General features: G+C 50.4%; 1 protein-coding gene across 6 annotated transcripts in view; it reads left to right on the forward strand.

Moving 5' to 3' along the window:
- Window positions 1–12,072, forward strand: part of STOX2 (storkhead box 2) — a 222,565-nt gene that overhangs the window by 52,697 nt on the left and 157,796 nt on the right. Inside the window, exon 1 of one of the 6 annotated variants that reach the window (XM_066380148.1) lies at window positions 5,627–5,932. The exons of the other annotated variants lie outside the window; for them this stretch is intronic. Within the exon in view, the coding sequence (XP_066236245.1) occupies window positions 5,887–5,932 (46 nt within the window). The 5' untranslated portion in view covers window positions 5,627–5,886. Of the gene's footprint in view, window positions 1–5,626; window positions 5,933–12,072 lie in introns of those variants that run through there. 6 annotated transcript variants of the gene reach the window in all.

A 12,072-nucleotide genomic window follows, 5' to 3' on the forward strand; every position in this document is an offset into this window, starting at 1 on the left:
AAATTTATGAACTCATTTTCCTCTTTAGGTCATCTGACATTTGTAGGTAAGTGAAATCAAGGCGAACCATTGCTTTATTTTACTATAAAATCAGCAGTTTTATTCTATGTTTTTGTATTAAAAACCTTTTATTTATTTTATTTTATTTTATTTTATTTTGTATTTTTCTGAAGCTGGAAACGGGGAGAGACAGTCAGACTCCCGCATGCGCCCAACCGGGATCCACCCGGCATGCCCACCAGGGGTGAGGTTCTGCCCACCAGGGGGCGATGCTCTGCCCCTCCAGGCATCGCTCTGCCGCGACCAGAGCCACTCTAGCACCTGGGGCAGAGGCCAAGGAGCCATCCCAGCGCCCGGGCCATCTTTGCTCCAATGGAGCCTTGGCTGCGGGAGGGGAAGAGAGAGACAGAGAGGAAGGAGGGGGGGTGTGGAGAAGCAAATGGGCGCTTCTCCTATGTGCCCTGGCCGGGAATCGAACCCAGGTCCCCCACACACCAGGCCGATGCTCTACCGCTGAGCCAACCGGCCAGGGCCTAAAAACCTTCTTTTAAAAAAACCAAAACAAACCGGGTATGCTCTAGCCATACTTCATGTAGTCAGTTTTCCTCCCTCTGTGTCATTGGACCATTTGACTAATGAATTGTGAAAAACAGCCTTGAGTTGAGAGAATTTTTACATTGAGGGATACCAAAAAGGCCATGTTAGTAGTAAAATAAGCCATTGCTTGTGTTAAAAGTTTACCCCACCTATTATGTGTTGAGTATTTTGTCAAACACATACCATATTTTTCACTCCATAAGATGCACTTTTTTTTTCCTTCCAAAAGTGGAGGAGAAAATGCCCGTGCGTCTTATGGAGCAAGAAATACAGTATTTTCTAAAAATATTTTAATACAGCATTTGGTTTAGAATTTCTTTTTCCTTATTTTCCTCCTTAAAACCCTAGGTGTGTCTTATGGTCAGGTGTGTCTTATGGAGCGATAAATACGGTAAATGTGACTAAAATATGGACTCTAACCCCAAGCTCAAATGTTTACTTCGCAGTGCACAAAATTTTACAGACCACAAATCACCTCGTTAAATTATCACAAGGATTTCATAAAATACATACTGGTTAATTTTTTTTTTTTTAAATGATGGAAGTGAAAGGTAGAAAACATCATTGCCATGTGTGGCCACTGAAGTCTTTGTTTGGTTAGCTTAGTGATCAGCTAGTGGCTTTAATGTCTCAAGCAAAAAGGGAGAGGCGGAGGGGATGGGGAGGATGAAGGAAAGGAAAAGAATAAAACGAGAAAGCCAGGCCTGTGTGAGGGAGCAGGCCTTCCACAATGAGCCGTGCAGCTCACACCTCCGCCTCAGCCTTCACGTCCAGCTCGCCCAGAGCCTGAGAGTCAGGTAGACGTGAGAGATGACGGCCTTCTCGGGTCATTGCTGAGCGCGTACCCGGCTCTGGGCATGTGCAGGAGCTTCCGTGGGAATCGAGTCCTGATTTCAGAGGCGCTCACTGTTGGTCTTTCCTCCCAGGCGCTTTGGTATGCCTGTTGTTTGTCTCAAACAATATCCCTTCCCCTGTGTGGCGGCAGATACTTCGTTAGCCTTTAAACTTTTCTGACGAGTGCCTCTTGGGTACCACTCACCTCTTCACCCAGGAGAAGTTCTGAACTAGGTGAGGTAAGGACTAGCCCGTGGCACCGGTCCTTCAGGGAGCCACCGGGAAGGTCAAACAAAGAACCACAGTGATTGGAAAACAAGGTCTGCTGTTTCTTCCAGCACCAGGGACCCACACCAGGGAAGGGGGTTGCCACCCTCAAGACCAGGCCAGGGAAAGCAAAAATGCTGCAAATGCCTCCTATTGAAATTTCGTTGCCTTTTTCATGACTGTGTGTTCACCTCATTTCTGTAAACCAGGGGTCGGGAACCTATGACTCATGAGCCAGATGTGGCTCTTTTGATGGCTGCATCTGGCTCGCAGACAAATCTTTAATAAAAAATGTTAAAATTATAAAACATTCTCATGTATTACAATCCATTCATTTCCTACTGCTCATGTTCATGGTTGCAGGTGGCTGGAGCCAATCACAACTGTCCTCCGGGACAACACCAAATTTTTATTGGATAATGCGTAATGTACACGGGTCATTGTATGGCTCTCACGGAATTACATTTTAAAGTATGTGGCATTCATGGCTCTCAGCCAAAAAGGTTCCCGACCCCTGCTGTAAACCTTTAATAAATTGCCAGGTTTCAGATAAAGTTGATTCTGACAGTTTTTTGGGTTTACTGTGTGTTTGTTTGTTTGTGGAGGGATTGTCCAATGAAATTCCTTCCTTCCTCTGCTATTATCACTGATACCACTCTGTGCACACATGCTTTACAAGTATTATATACATAAAAGAAAACATATGCGAACTATGCAGAATGCTACCTTACTACATTTGGTATGAAGCAAATTGGACAAGAGAGAGATTGTGTAAGAAGGGAGTAAGAAATGAAGGGATATTGATCTACCCAGCTTTAGGTGCTAAAACACTGTGCAGCCTTCCTAGGGAGTTATGTCGTTCATGTGTCTTTTCCATTAGGGGGACAGTGTTGGATTGCCTGTAACATGAAATGACTAACACTGGCTCAAACAGATAGGAATTTATTTGACTCACGAGAAACCTGGGCTAACTGGCTAGGGCTAGTGAGGTAGCCCTGTGATGCTGTCAAGAACTCAAGCCCTGTCTGCCTTTTTCTTTTCACTGTCATTAGAGCGAGTGGCTCCCACATCCTCTGTTGTTGCCTTTGGATCTCAGGAGGGCTGCAGCAGCTCCAGGTATCTCCTGTGCCTTCAAGGTAGAGAATTGGCACCAGGCATTTTCCTGGTGTTTTTGTTTCTGCTTTTAAGTTGGGACAGGAAAAATATCCTCTTCAGAAGACTTCTTCTATGAATGAGCCAGGAGTAGTTCACCTGCCCACTTATGTCAGTCACTGGCCAAGAAGGATGAGATCACTATGACAAGTTGTGATTCTTTTTTTGGACTGAGGCAGGGCCCGCCCTTCAAGAGATCAAAGGATCAGGGTTCTGTAAGCCAGGATTAAGGAGGGAAAGCTATTAGGTAGACAGTGGACAGAGGTGGTGGCCATAGGCAGAAGGCCAGGAGAGATGGCAGATAAAGGTGGAAGTGGCAGCTTGGAAGGGTGGCAGCTGACTGTTTTGTCCCCAGCCAGGCCCCAAATTGGAGCAAGCTGTCAATATTACCGGGAAGAGGGGGGTTAGAAAAGCAGAGTGTCTAGGCCTGCTGTAGGGCTGAAACCAGAAGTGTCAACTCAGAGGCCACAGCGACCAAAGCCCGAGTGTGTCCGAAGCTGGACCAGGCGTCCAGAGCTCATGTCAGGGCCGGGAGGCAGCAAACAGAGTTCTGCTGAGTGCCGGGGTCTGGCTCCAGTGTTTGCCTGGCGGGAGTTTACGGCGCATTTTAGACCCGGTTCTGAAGGGTGTGGCGACCCCCAGGCCCTCAGACAGCTAGTTACCTCCGGGGTGAACGCAGTGGGGCGGGGGCTATCAGGTCCCCCGCACTGCATGGAGATGGGGAAGGGTTGTCAGGGCCAAGCTGGGAAACTGGCAGGAGTCCCAGACGTAGGAGGAGCCCGACTTTCTGGGCAGTTACCAGAGCAGGAGCTTGGGAATGAGGTAGAGAGGTGAAGCCCTGTTATTTGAAGGTGGGAGGCAGGCTGGGACTAGGGAACGGGGCACTCCGTGGTTAAAACTGGGACTGTAGGCGGGACTAAGACTCGGCTGCCGGATGTGCGACCCCCGTGTGGAGCGGGCTCAGTGAAATCAAAGGGCTCCCGTCTCAGGGTGGGATTGCTCATGGGAATTGAAGATTAGGCTGAGCCTACTACATACTCAGGGGGTCCTGGTTGGGAGGGAGAAGAAAGCATGTGGCATCCCAGGGGACAGGTACGAGAAATTATTTGGAGATCACATGTGTAGGACTTGGCAAGAGGGAAACAATGTGAGGGTGTGCGCCTCGGTGGCCAGTCTTACCACAGACACGGGATGTCCACGCACCACAGACACGGGATGTCCACGCAGCAGTCATTTCCGAAGCTAAAACCCGTCGAGTCCGAGGTGTACAGTGGACATCTAGGTAGGGATGTTAGTAGCTGATGACACGAGACTGGGTTTGGGAGAGAGCGCAGCTGGAAATCAAGGCTGGGTCACCCCCACTAGGACAGCGATGGACTGAGACGGACAGGGAGAGAGCCTGGGAACAGCTCAGCACAGGTCTCCGCCCTCCGAGCAGAGGGAAGCCACGCCCCCTACGGCCGGATCTGCTGCCTGTTTGTGTTATTTCCCTGTGAGGTCTGTTCTCAGAGCCTTCATATTTCTGGTGGATTCTTCTTCTCGGATGCTTTCCCTTACACCCAGTTTCCCCAGATGTCTGCCTTATCTATTCCTCAAAGGTCTGCTTGGATTATTCAAGGACAACAAAACAACAGAGAAACAAATATGAACAGTTCCATCTTCCTCCTGCCCCAGAGATGGCTTCGTGTCTACCATTACGCATGATTTCCATTTATAGTAATTGTTACTGGTGGATAATCCACAATATTCTTTAGTGAGTCTTTTTTTTTTTTTTTTCAATGCCAAGGAAAAGTATGTCGCAACTTTCTCCTTCATTCTGTAATTGTGCAGCAAACGGGGCAAAGGCGGACGCTACCTGACCACACCCACCTCAAAGTTATTCTTGGTTGAGCCAACCGACCACACCCCGGGCCTCGGAAGGAGCATTCCTTTAAGCCAGGAAGAATTCCTTTTTTTTTTTCCGAATTAAATTAGAGCTGTGTGTGTGTGTTTTTTTAAAGATTTCTATTAAGGGAAAAGAAAGATCATTAAAACCCATATGATAAAATGAATGGTTTCATAAGTTGGTGTAAGCGTACTTAAGTGTGAATAAGGCATCGGTGTTAAGCTCTAAACTGGGTGGCGAAATATCGGAACCTGTGGTTAGGACTTAGAGGTGTCAGTGAGTTTTTCAAACACATGTCGCACATGCCAAGAACTTCCCAGGACTGAGGTCAGAGCTAGAGATAAAGTAATCAAGTATTCATGGAAGTATGAAAGGCATTCTTGGGAATAATGTTGCCCCAGAACTGCTCCGGGCAGGGTAGGACTGATGCCCCCTAACTCTAGACCTCAGGAGCGGGTCTCAGTTTCCATCCCTCCAGGTGGGATGCCGCGAAGGCAAGGCCTTTCCTGCTTGGCCTGGCCCGTGAGTGGAAGTGCCGTGTTGTTCTATAAAACACCGGTGATTCAAAGGTCTGGAACTTCGTTGTCGGGGCTCTTCCGGTTGCTTTTCAGGTCGGGCGAAGGCGTTTGGAGACTGTGCTGAATGGAGTCGGGGCCCAGCCCTGTCGGTACTTAATGGCTTCAGTGTGGGTTTTAATCTGTTGCCCAAGCGCGTTATCTTACTTGCCCAGACAAGCCCGTCACCATGACGGGAGAGTGTGGGAAAACGCCGCTCTGCCCGGGCGGCCGGGGAAGGGAAGCCCTGTCTGAGGCCAGGGAGAATCGCACGCGTATTTATTTTAATGCCATCTGGAAACGTGCAGCTTCCAAATCTCCGGGCTGCGTGCGGACAGCCCAGCACCTTTCCACGGACGGGAGAAAAGAAACAGGGGACCGAAAAGCCGGCAGAGCACGGCGATCCTTAAACAAATTCAAGTTAGCGATCAAGAAATCTGAAATGCTGAATGTACTAAAATGTTGACAGCAATTTTGCTTAACATGCGGTAACCCTGGAAGAGAATGACATCTTTGGCACCAAAGGAAATCGAGAGAAGAAAAGCAGCAGTTTTCAGGATTTGAAGTAAGCCACAGATTATTACCATCTGGACGCTTATGCAGACCTCTTGCAAAACCAGAAAGCCAGGACCCAGACTGGAGAGTAAGTATATTGAACTCGGGTGTGTTGTTAGAAGAAACTGGTCTGAATTTTTAAAGGCAATACTTTGGAAAACCTGACCCCCCCCCCCCCCCCCGACGGTGGTACTAATAGTTCGCTTGTCTGGAACCTGGAACACCCAGAGGAGTTGTTGTGTGTGCCTCATGTGGGCAGTACCGTTGTTACAAACCTTTACTAGACCAGGCCTCCAGCGCTTCATGACTTCTCTGTAAATGTGGAATTATTTGTAAATTGCTCTCCAATTTCAGATTGCTCTTAGACAAATGTGTTTTTGTGTTCTTTCCAGAAACTTGTGGAAGGGCCATCCTGAAATGCGTTTAAGTGTGTTGAGTAATGAATTGGTTCATCATTGTCACAGGTGACGTAGCCTGAACTTGGACTTTTCTGTGTATTATCCAAAACAAGGCGCTTTGGGATGAGCCCCCATTAAATATCTTTAGTTGTTTTGTTTTGAGTTTTAGGTTGTGTGTGTACATATGTGTGTGCTTTAATCAGGATTTATATTTGTTCAGAGATCTTGCACCTAAAGTAATTAAATCTAATCCTTGAAAAACTAGTTATACTGGGGAGTCAAGGGGGTGGGTGGGGAGGGGGATGGGAGATTTTTATTTTAAATAAAAAGTGAAGGTATGTTTTAAAATAACAAGTCATGAAGGAGAAGCCCGTTTACCATGTTTATATAAAAAGAGTAAGGAGGCCATTAGGTACAGTATTTGAATTCTCATTTAGAAATAGAAACTTTCTCAAAAATGACTTGGGTCTAGAGCACAGTAATAAATTGTAATGCGATGGGTTTAACTTGAAAATAGCAGTGAATGACAGATTGTAGAAGCCGGCCAATTAATCATCACTTACTGCTTTTCTACCCAGTGCATGCGGAAGGTTGTTTATAAACAGGGATATTTTTTCGATGTGCATGTGGTTTGAGTGCCACATTGGCAGTGCTTGGCTAGTTTGGCAACATGAAGATCTTAGATCTCTGGAACGTAGCCGCCTCTCTTAGATCTGGAATGTTTCAGTGATAGATTTGTTCTCTCCTTGGAAGCTCTAAAATCTTAATGTTTGGCAAGAAGCTCTTCACCCCATTTTTTTTACCTTTGGTAACCTAAAATTCTCAGAATAATCCAATATGGAGCATTTGGCCAAATTAAAATAAGCGAGGGTGGAAATAACTGGATGAACTCCTTCACCTGTTGGTCATGAGGTTCGCAAGGAAGTTGAATCACACACAGTAGTTTAAATGTTTAATTCTGAAAACGAGTAGCCACCCCAACTGTTTACTTTGCAATTAAAGCCCAGATTTGAGTCTTTCTTACTTACTGCAGGGTGCTCTCTCAGGTTAGCATAGCCCGTTCCACTTTTTAAATGAACAATGTGGAGTCTTAGTTCTGAGACTAATCTTGGGGGAGTAATTTAATTTTCCATTGATTTGAGAGAGGAAGAGAGAGAGAGAGAGAGAGAGAGAGAGGGAGAGGAAGAGAGAAAGGGAGGAAGGGAGAGAGAGAGAGAAGCATCAACTCGCTGTTCCACTTAGTTCCATTTATTTGTGCACTCAGTGGTTGCTTCTCATACAGTCTCTGACCGGGGATCAAACCTGCGACCTTGGCACAACAGAATGATACTTTATCCACTAAGCCACCCGGCCAGGGCCTTGGGGGAGTAATTTAGCATATGGGAAAGGGGCCATGAAGCTTTCTGGACACTTGGGTCCTATTTGATAAATTATTGTTTCAGAACATTAAATGGACCCCTGTGTCCTAAAAACGTTCATATAATTTCCACATGTTCACTTTTTTTTCTTACTGGAACGCGTAACTTATGGCAGGAGTCGCTTGGAAATCTGAGCTCATTATTGAAGTAAAACTAATGGTCAGATGTAGAGCATACATTTTGGAAATATCTCCGTGTGGGAAACTCTTTGGTAAAGTTTATTATGCATATGTTTATAATGTATTTTTTTTAAATGTTTGCATAAGTAAGTATCTTAAAAGCATAAGGAGAAAAAAGTGCCAAGTAGGCATAGTTGAGTTCTCCTACTGCGGAACACACGTGGGCAAAGGACCGGATTTGTTTCAGGGGGAGGTACTGTTGGACTCGCGTGTGGAGGAATGTTAACGGCTTGTCTGGAAGTGTTTGAATGGGGGGCGAATGCAGGCCCTTCATCTCCATCCTGCCTTCTTTTTGAAGTGATGTTTGGCACAGTCGCTGCTGGTGGTGCCCGCTTGTTGAAAATCCCGCGTCCATCACGTGCAGTCTGGGAGCGCTCTGCTCTCGGCCGCGCCAGCGAGGGTCAGGAGTCGGGCGTCCTCGCTGAGGTCTGCAGCTGCCTCTGTGGGTCTGCCCTGAGTCAGCTCCTGGTCTTGGGTCTCATTCCCGGCCTCATGGGGGGCTCCCTAAGAGTTTTGAGGGGCAGCCTTGCCACAGGGATGCCCTGCGCACAGAAACGTCCTGAGTGTGTACCCTGGGATCCCGACCAGCCCAGTCACAGATCAGGCTCCATCCAGACAGACTGAAGGGCAGCCCACGTTTGCCTGCAGACGCCTTGACCCAACAGCCACTGTTCTCACCCCCTGTCCCCAGCTGACTTGCAGGTGGTGGCAGGGAGGTCGTCTCCATGACCGTGACCTTGCAGTGAGCTGGCACGGATCCTGGGGAATGAATAGCTCCCTTGTCCAAGTATATAATGGAGTGTTTTGCTGTTAAAGAAAGAAGGAAGATGTCAAGGTGCTACTTTAAAAATAGTCTATTTTGCAGTAGTGTCTGTTTCAAAGCTGTTGCATACGTATCCATGTCTGTAGCTGTGTTCTCCGTGGCACTTACGGGATCTCAACAGTGACCGACTCTCATGGAGAGTTCACTGTGGGAGGTCCGGAAGGTTCGGGCTTTGCTGTCTCGGTGAGGGGGGAAGACCCACGAAGCAGCCGTGGGTGACGGGCGTGGACAACTAGAGAAGTGGCGAGGCCCAGGCCGGGCGTGCTGCATGCAGGGCTGGGGGGCGCGAAGGTCCACCGTGCCTTCCTGTCCTCTCTCAGGGGTAACCCTCGCTCCCCAAGGCTGTCCCCTCCGAGCCAGAGCCTGCCACCCCTGTGCCTCTGCCGCTGGTGTGTGAACACACGCGGGTCCCCTCTCTGGTTCTGCCGCCGTGCGCGGACGCGGCTCCGGGACCGGTTCTGCCGCCGTGCGCGGACGCGGCTCCGGGACCGGTTCTGCCGTCGTGCGCGGACGCGGCTCCGGGACCGGTTCTGCCGTCGTGCGCGGACGCGGCTCCGGGACCGGTTCTGCCGTCGTGCGCTGACGCGGCTCCGGGACCGGTTCTGCCGTCGTGCGCTGACGCGGCTCCGGGACCGGTTCTGCCGCCGTGCGCTGACGCGGCTCCGGGACCGGTTCTGCCGCCGTGCGCGGACGCGGCTCCGGGACCGGTTCTGCCGCCGTGCGCGGACGCGGCTCCGGGACCGGTTCTGCCGTCGTGCGCTGATGCGGCTCCGGGACCGGTTCTGCCGTCGTGCGCGGACGCGGCTCCGGGACCGGTTCTGCCGTCGTGCGCTGACGCGGCTCCGGGACCGGTTCTGCCGCCGTGCGCGGACGCGGCTCCGGGACCGGTTCTGCCGTCGTGCGCGGACGCGGCTCCGGGACCGGTTCTGCCGCCGTGCGCGGACGCGGCTCCGGACCGGTTCTGCCGCCGTGCGCGGACGCGGCTCCGGGACCGGTTCTGCCGCCGTGCGCTGACGCGGCTCCGGGACCGGTTCTGCCGCCGTGCGCTGACGCGGCTCCGGGACCGGTTCTGCCGTCGTGCGCTGACGCGGCTCCGGGACCGGTTCTGCCGCCGTGCGCCTACGCGGCTCCGGGACCGGTTCTGCCGTCGTGCGCGGACGCGGCTCCGGGACCGGTTCTGCCGCCGTGCGCCTACGCGGCTCCGGGACCGGTTCTGCCGCCGTGTGCTGACGCGGCTCCGGGACCGGTTCTGCCGCCGTGCGCGGACGCAGCTCCTCCCGGAGCCAGGCTGTTGTCTGTCTTCGCCGCACGGCTGGGCAGGCTGTCTTGCTCTCATTCATGTTTCCTCTCGGAGTTCTGCTCCCTGAATCACCAGGGTCCTTCTCACTCGTCTCGGTCCTGTCTCCGCCAGCTCCTGGCCTTCGCCGTCCTTGGTTCCTAGAAAGGTGCCTTGTCCGGTTTGCACCTGTTTGGCCGGCGGCCATGCTCCCTCCAGCTTCTGCGTCTCCTAGGATTCACTCACCTCTAGCTCCTTATTCTGTCCCTCCTCCTGAGTCGGCCGGCTGGCCCCTCAGAGGATTCAGAAACCCACTTCTCAGATATCCACTGAGGACCCACTATGTACCAGGCATTGATGTAGGCGTTTCCCCCCCTTCCTTTCCAAGTGAGAAGAGGAGAGATAGAGAGACAGACTCCCTCATGCGCCCCAACCATGATCCACCTGGCAACTCCCATCTGGGGCCGATGCTTTGCCCTTCTGGGGTCATGCTCACAACCTAGCTATTTTTAGCACCTGAGGCAAAGGCTCCACAAAGCCATTCAAAGTGCATGGGGCTGATGCTCTCAAATCAATTGAGCCATGGCTGCGGGAGGGGAAGAGAGAGAGAGAGAAAAGGGAGGGGGAAGGGGGAAGAAGCAGTTGGGCACTTCCCCTGTGTGCCCTGATGGGGAATTGAACCTGGCACATCCACATGCTGGGCTGATGCTCTGCCACCGAGCCAACCAGCCAGGGCCTTGAGGTAGGCATTGAAGGGTGGAATGATGACAGACATGTGGGCCCTGCTTCCTGGAGTCTATGGTGTAGGAAGGAAGAGAGACGAAGTGAGTGGGGCACCTCTGCACAGCCTGGAAGCTGCCCCACAGGACAAGGATGGCCCCTGTGGGGGCCTGTGGAGGGCACCCAGCCTGACCTCGGTGGGGTGACCCCTCGACCCACACCACCTCGAGCCTTAACCTCGCTTGAGCTCTAGTCTCTCTTGAATGACTTGTCAGCACCTCACACAGACCATGGCTAAGAGGAAATGACCTTCCCCTCCCAGTAATTCCCCCCCCCCCCCCCGCACATCTGGTGGTTGAACCGGCGTTTCCCTCTCCGAGGCTGATAATCCAGGAATCGCACCCGATCTCTGTCCCGAGACTTCCCCCCCAGACTCCCCCCCCCCCCGCCCGCAGGCAGCCGCCCACTTCTGACGGCGCGCAGCTGCGATGGCTGCCAGTTCCGCCTCCCTGCCCGCTTCCCTGACTGCTGCCTGCACCACACCCTCAGCGCCCCGTCGCCGCACTGTTTCATATTTGTAAAGGGGCTATTTACTTATTCAGAGGAGATACTTAAAACTCACCCAAGCGGTTCATGTGTGTAGTAGGAAAAATGAGAACATACAGATAAAGAGAAAGGAGGGAAAACCCACATATTTTGCCACTTAGATAACATCCCTGTTAAGGCTAGATAACATCTCTAATACTCTGACATTTATCCTCTTAAACTTTTCTCTCTGTAGCTAAATAGCTATATATCTAAATATTCTCATATATAAAAAGATCTTACAAATTGTAATTTTGTCATCTATATTTTTCTGTTGCCACTTTTTTTGTACTTAACCTATATGATTGCTTTCCCACATCTATAAATACAATTATTTGTAATAATTTTTCATGGCTACATAGTAATCTGGAATAATCTTTAGGCCATTTCAGTGTATTTCTGTACTACTGCGCGGTGGGCTTCTTAAAACTTCTTTCATTCTTGCTATTCTGTGGAAAAAGCATCAGTGATTTCCTGTTGCCTCTACACACAAATACACACACATACACACACTCACAGACACACAGATACTCACAGATACACACAGAGACATACATGGGCAGACAGACACATACACACACAGACACACAGAGACACACTTTTATATAGATGCACACATAGACACGTACACACACAGAAACATAAAGAGACACACACTCGTATACATAGACACAGAGACATAGACACAGGGACACTCACAGAGCCACACACACAAAGACACTCACACACACCCAAGGACACACACACATACAGACATTCTCCTCTTTATGTAGAACTGGTTTTCCACTTGTTCAGCCATCAGTATTTCCTTCCTCATCAGGAATAGGAT

This window comes from Saccopteryx leptura, chromosome 4 (assembly GCF_036850995.1).
Source record: "Saccopteryx leptura isolate mSacLep1 chromosome 4, mSacLep1_pri_phased_curated, whole genome shotgun sequence".
Taxonomy (NCBI): domain Eukaryota; kingdom Metazoa; phylum Chordata; class Mammalia; order Chiroptera; family Emballonuridae; genus Saccopteryx; species Saccopteryx leptura.